The sequence below is a fragment of the Heptranchias perlo genome, unplaced genomic scaffold (assembly GCF_035084215.1).
Source record: "Heptranchias perlo isolate sHepPer1 unplaced genomic scaffold, sHepPer1.hap1 HAP1_SCAFFOLD_982, whole genome shotgun sequence".
Lineage (NCBI taxonomy): Eukaryota > Metazoa > Chordata > Chondrichthyes > Hexanchiformes > Hexanchidae > Heptranchias > Heptranchias perlo.
Window position 1 is genome coordinate 39,566 of NW_027140028.1, and position 6,000 is coordinate 45,565.

Sequence of the window (6,000 nt, forward strand, 5' to 3'; positions counted from 1 at the left end):
CCCCTATAAATAGAGACACGTCCCAGGGCCCCCTCCCTCTCTCCCCTATAAATAGAGACACATCCCAGGGCCCCCTCCCTCTCTCCCCTATAAATAGAGACACGTCCCAGGGCCCCCTCCCTCTCTCCCCTATAAATAGGGACACGTCCGGGCCCCCTCCCTCTCTCCCCTCTGAATAGAGACACGTCCCAGGGCCCCTCCCTCTCTCCCCTCTAAATAGAGACACGTCCCAGAGCCCCCTCCCTCCCTCCCCTATAAATAGAGACACGTCCCAGGGCTCCCCTCCCTCTCTCCCAGATGGAGACACATCCCAGGGCCCCCTCCCTCTCTCCCCCTATAAATAGAGACACGTCCCAGGGCCCCCTCCCTCTCTCCCCCTATAAATAGAGACACGTCCCAAGGCCCCCTCCCTCCCCTATAGACACGAACTTCAGGGCCCCCTCCCTCCCTCCCGTATAAATAGAGACACGTCCCAGGGCCCCCCTCCCTCTCTCCTAGATCGAGACACGTCCCAGGGACCCCTCCCTCTCTCCCCTATAAATAGAGACACGTCCCAGGGCCCCCTCCCTCTCTCCCCTGTAAATAGAGGCACGTCCCAGAGCCTCCTCCCTCTCTCCCTCCCCTATAGACACTGACCTCAGGGCCCCCTCCCTCTCTCCCCTATAGACACGGACCTCAGGGCCCCTCCCTCTCTCCCCTATAGAGACAGACCTCAGGGCCCCCTCTCTCCCTCCCCTGTAAATAGAGGCACGTCCCAGGGCCCCCCTCCCTCCCTCCCCAGTAAATAGAGGCGCACTCTCCTACCAACATCATCGAACCCCTGGTGACCCGCCCCCCTCTCCCCCACAACAGGGGAGGTGTGAACGCCCAGAGACTCGGAATTACCTTCTGTATGTGTAGTGTGATCTGTCCTCCCTGAAAACCTGCTGATGCTCCCGACACATGGTAGCCGGAGTTCAACTGAGGGGGAAAAAGAGAGAAGGCTGTTTTTGAAAAAAAAAAGCATACGGGATCCTGGGCTTCATAAATAGAGGCGTAGAGCACACAAGCAAGGAGGTTATGCTAAACCCTTTATGAAACACTGGGTTAGGCCCCAAGCTGGGGTATCGTGTTCAATTCTGGGCACCGCACTTTCGGAAGGACGTCAAGGTCTTGGAGAGGGTGCGGAGGAGATTTACCAGAATGGTGCCAGGGATGAGGGACCTCAGTCACGTGGAGAGACTGGAGAAGCTGGGGTTGTTCTCCTCAGAGGAGAGAAAGCTGAGGGGAGATTTAATAGAGGTGTTCAAAATCATGAGGGGTTTTGACAGAGTAAATAAGGAGAAACTGTTTTCCAGTGGGCAGGAGGGTCGGTGACCAGAGGACACGGATTGAAGATAATCGGGGAAAGAGACAGAGGGGGGAGATGAGGAGAATGTTTTTTTTTTAACGCAGCGAGTTGTGATGATCTGGAACGCGCTGCCTGAAAGGGCGGTGGAGGCAGATTCAATAATAACTTTCAAAAGGGAACTGGATAAATACTTGCACGGTGTGGGGGAGTGGGGGAGAAAGGGAATGTGCGGGGCTATGGGGAAAGAACGGGGAGGAGGGGGGTGGTGGGACTCATTGGAAAGCTCTCTCACAGAGCCGGCACTGACGCGACGGGCCCCGATGGCCTCCTCGTGTCACGGTTCTCCGAGTCCCCGCGACACGTACCTGCTCCAGCGCCTCCGCCAGGTGTTTGTTGAGCTTCTGCTCCCGTTTCCGCAGCTTCTCAATGTCCCACTGCAGGTCCTCGATCGTGGTCTCCATCTCCGACACCTTGGTCTCTGCCGACTGCACCTTGTCCTGCAGCTCGTTGTACTGGGGAGGGGGGGGGGGGGGAGGGAGGAAGGAGAGACGAGAGGTCAGACGGAACACGGGAAACACCCTCCGCGTAAACGGCCCGTTTCTTTGGCGACGCCGCCCCCCCCCCCCGGTGTAAATAACAAACGCTCCCACCGGGAAGTGCGAGGACGTTGATCGGCCGACACTGTGCGCGTCAACACTGCCGGTGGGACTGGATGAGGCAGGGGTGGGGCCCCGACTCTGGGGCTCTTCGGGTTAAGGTGTCGGGCTGCGTTTAAGAAGCGCCATGTCGTGCTTGACGCAGTCAGGCTGAGCGCCGACAGTCACCGCACCCGAGTTCTCTCCCACCCCCCACCCCCCACCTCTTTCGGACAAACCGGGGGCCTCGCCTGCCCCCTCTCGGCTGCGCGTAAAATCCCACAGCGCTGTCGCGAGAGGAGCAGCGGAGTTCTCCCCGGCGTCCCCGATATTTATCCCTCGACCAACATCGCTTTTAGAAACAAAACAAAACGAGAGAGAGCGTTTATCTGGGTCGTTTACCACGTCGCCGTTTGTGGGATCTTGCTGTGCGCAAATTGGCTGCCGCCCCCATTACCTCCATCGACATCTTGTGATGTTTCCCCTGCAGCTGCGTCGTCAGGTCCTGAAGCCGCCTGTTCTCCCCCATCAGATCCTTGTTCAGGCACTTGGTGCTATCCTCCAGACCGTTGAACCCCACTGGGACACACAGAGAGAGAGAGAGAGAGAGAGATAGTTGGAGCCCGTCTCAAATCGAGTCCCCGGCACGAGACTATGCCCTAAACCGGCCGGTTAAGACGTCAGCGGGCTGGGAGAGGAGGGTCGGTGCGAGAAGGTGATGATGCGTTCAGAGGTGCTCCCATGGGGTAGGGCCGGAGGCAGGATTCTGGCCCTGGCTCCCCCGCGGGGGCGGCCCCAGCTCCCCCGCACCCCCCCCTCAGCCGGCGGAGCGGCCCCAGCTCCCCCGCCGTAACCGCAGTCCCTCATCCACCCGGTACCATTCCTGTAAATCTCTTCTGCACCCTCTCTGACGCCTTGACATCCCTCCCAAATGTTTGGTGCCCAGGAGTTGGACACAATACCCCAAGCTGGGGCCTGACCGGTGATCGTCTCGACTGTAAGGACAACAGTTAAGGGGAGATTTGATCGCGGTGTTCCAAATCACGAGGGGCTTTGACAGAAGGAGAAACCGTTTCCAGTGGCAGCAGGGCCGGTGACCAGGTCACCGGCAAAAGAGCCAGAGGGGGAGATGAGGAGAAATGTCCTTAAAAACGCTGCGAGTTTTACGATCTGGAACGCGCTGCCCGAAAGGGCGGCGGGAACAGACGCAGTGGTAACTTTCAAAAGGGAACTGGAGAAATACTTGGAAAGGGAAAATTTGCAGGGGCTGCGGGGAAAGAGCGGAGGCGATGGGGGGGAAAAGAGGAGCTAATCGGCCAGCTCTTTCAAAGGGCCGGCACGGGGCACGACGGGCCGCCTCCTGCGCTGCGGGATTCGGCGATGGTGTTCCCGCAGCCGCCTACCTTCGCTGTTGATCTTCTGGCACAGGTTCTCGATGCGCCGATGCAGCGTGTCGAACACCTCCACGATGCGCGAGACCGCCTTCTTGGAGAACTCCATGCGATCCTGCAGCTGCAGCTCGATCTCCTCGCTGCTGCTGCTGGCCAGGGTGGCCAGGAAGGAGAGGGCCGGCTCGTTCAGCAGCTCCTTCGACGAGGTGGGGGGGGGCGGGGTGGGCTCGGCTGGAGGCGGGGAAAGAGAGAAAAGATATCGGTCACTGTCGGAAATAACAAAACATCATTTCACCACCTCAGGACGTCCCAAACCGTTTCACAGCCAATGAAACACTTTTCTTTCCCCCCCAGTGCAGTCACTGTTGTTATGTAGAAAACTCGGCAGCCAATTTGCGCACAGCAAGATCCCGCAAACAGCAATGTGATAAATGACCCAGATCGTCTGATTTAGTGATGGTGGTCGAGGGATAAATATCGGCCTCAGGACACCGGGGAGAACTCCCCCCTGCTCTTCTTCCAATAGTGGCCGTGGGATCTTTTACACCCACCGGAGAGGGGCAGACGGGGCCCTCGGTTTAACGTCTCATCCGAAAGACGGCACCTCCCACAGTGCGGCGCTCCCTCAGTACCGACCCTCCGACAGTGCAGCGCTCCCTCAGTACCGACCCTCCCACAGTGCGGTGCTCCCTCAGTACCGACCCTCCCACAGTGCGGCGCTCCCTCAGTACCGACCCTCCGACAGTGCAGCGCTCCCTCAGTACCGACCCTCCCACAGTGCGGTGCTCCCTCAGTACCGACCCTCCCACAGTGCGGTGCTCCCTCGGTACCGACCCTCCCACAGTGCGGCGCTCCCTCAGTACCGACCCTCCCACAGTGCGGCGCTCCCTCAGTACTGACCCTCCGACAGTGCGGCGCTCCCTCAGTACTGACCCTCCGACAGTGCGGCGCTCCCTCAGTACCGACCCTCCGACAGTGCGGCGCTCCCTCAGTACCGACCCTCCCACAGTGCGGCGCTCCCTCAGTACCGACCCTCCGACAGTGCGGCGCTCCCTCAGTACTGACCCTCCGACAGTGCGGCGCTCCCTCAGTACTGACCCTCCGACAGTGCGGCGCTCCCTCAGTACCGACCCTCCGACAGTGCGGCGCTCCCTCAGTACTGACCCTCCGACAGTGCGGCACTCCCTCAGTACTGACCCTCCCACAGTGCAGCGCTCCCTCAGTACCGACCCTCCGACAGTGCGGCGCTCCCTCAGTACCGACCCTCCGACAGTGCGGCGCTCCCTCAGTACTGACCCTCCGACAGTGCGGCACTCCCTCAGTACTGACCCTCCGACAGTGCGGCGCTCCCTCAGTACCGACCCTCCGACAGTGCGGCGCTCCCTCAGTACTGACCCTCCGACAGTGCGGCACTCCCTCAGTACTGACCCTCCACAGTGCAGCGCTCCCTCAGTACCGACCCTCCGACAGTGCAGCGCTCCCTCAGTACCGACCCTCCGACAGTGCGGCGCTCCCTCAGTACTGACCCTCCGACAGTGCGGCGCTCCCTCAGTACCGACCCTCCGACGGTGCGGCGCTCCCTCAGTACCGACCCTCCGACAGTGCGGCGCTCCCTCAGTACCGACCCTCCGACAGTGCGGTGCTCCCTCGGTACTGACCCTCCGACAGTGCGGCCCTCCCTCAGTACTGACCCTCCGACAGTGCAGCGCTCCCTCAGTACCGACCCTCCGACAGTGCGGCGCTCCCTCAGTACTGACCCTCCGACAGTGCGGCGCTCCCTCAGTACCGACCCTCCGACGGTGCGGCGCTCCCTCAGTACCGACCCTCCGACAGTGCGGCGCTCCCTCAGTACCGACCCTCCGACAGTGCGGCGCTCCCTCAGTACCGACCCTCCGACGGTGCGGCGCTCCCTCAGTGCCGACCCTCCGACAGTGCGGCGCCCCCTCAGTGCCGACCCTCCGACAGTGCGGCGCCCCCTCAGTGCCGACCCTCCGACAGTGCGGCGCCCCCTCAGTGCCGACCCTCCGACAGTGCGGCGCCCCCTCAGTACCGACCCTCCGACAGTGCGGCGCTCCCTCAGTACCGACCCTCCGACAGTGCGGCGCTCCCTCAGTACCGACCCTCCGACAGTGCGGCGCTCCCTCAGTACCGACCCTCCGACAGTGCGGCGCTCCCTCAGTACCGACCCTCCGACAGTGCGGCGCTCCCTCAGTACCGACCCTCCGACAGTGCGGCGCTCCCTCAGTACTGACCCTCCGACAGTGCGGCGCTCCCTCAGTACTGACCCTCCGACAGTGCGGCGCTCCCTCAGTACCGACCCTCCGACAGTGCGGCGCCCCCTCAGTGCCGACCCTCCGACAGTGCGGCGCTCCCTCAGTACCGACCCTCCGACAGTGCGGCGCCCCCTCAGTGCCGACCCTCCGGCAGTGCGGCGCCCCCTCAGTGCCGACCCTCCGACAGCGCGGCGCTCCCTCAGTGCCGACCCTCCGACAGCGCGGCGCTCCCTCAGTACCGACCCTCCGACGGTGCGGGGCTCCCTCAGTACCGACCCTCCGACAGCGCGGCGCCCCCATAGTGCTGGCACCAGAAGTGTCAAACCCACGACCTTCTGACCCGGAGGCGGGCAGAGTCAAGATGCGTTTCA

General features: G+C 62.2%; 1 protein-coding gene across 1 annotated transcript in view; it reads right to left on the reverse strand.

The window, feature by feature from the left end:
- Window positions 1-6,000, reverse strand: part of rnf20 (ring finger protein 20, E3 ubiquitin protein ligase) — a 30,481-nt gene that overhangs the window by 23,672 nt on the left and 809 nt on the right. Inside the window, exons 2-5 of the mRNA XM_067981886.1 lie at window positions 3,369-3,587; window positions 2,423-2,544; window positions 1,696-1,842; window positions 886-960 (exon numbers count right to left, since the gene is read on the reverse strand). Of these exons, the coding sequence (XP_067837987.1) occupies window positions 886-960; window positions 1,696-1,842; window positions 2,423-2,544; window positions 3,369-3,587 (563 nt within the window). The remainder of the gene's footprint in view (window positions 1-885; window positions 961-1,695; window positions 1,843-2,422; window positions 2,545-3,368; window positions 3,588-6,000) is intronic.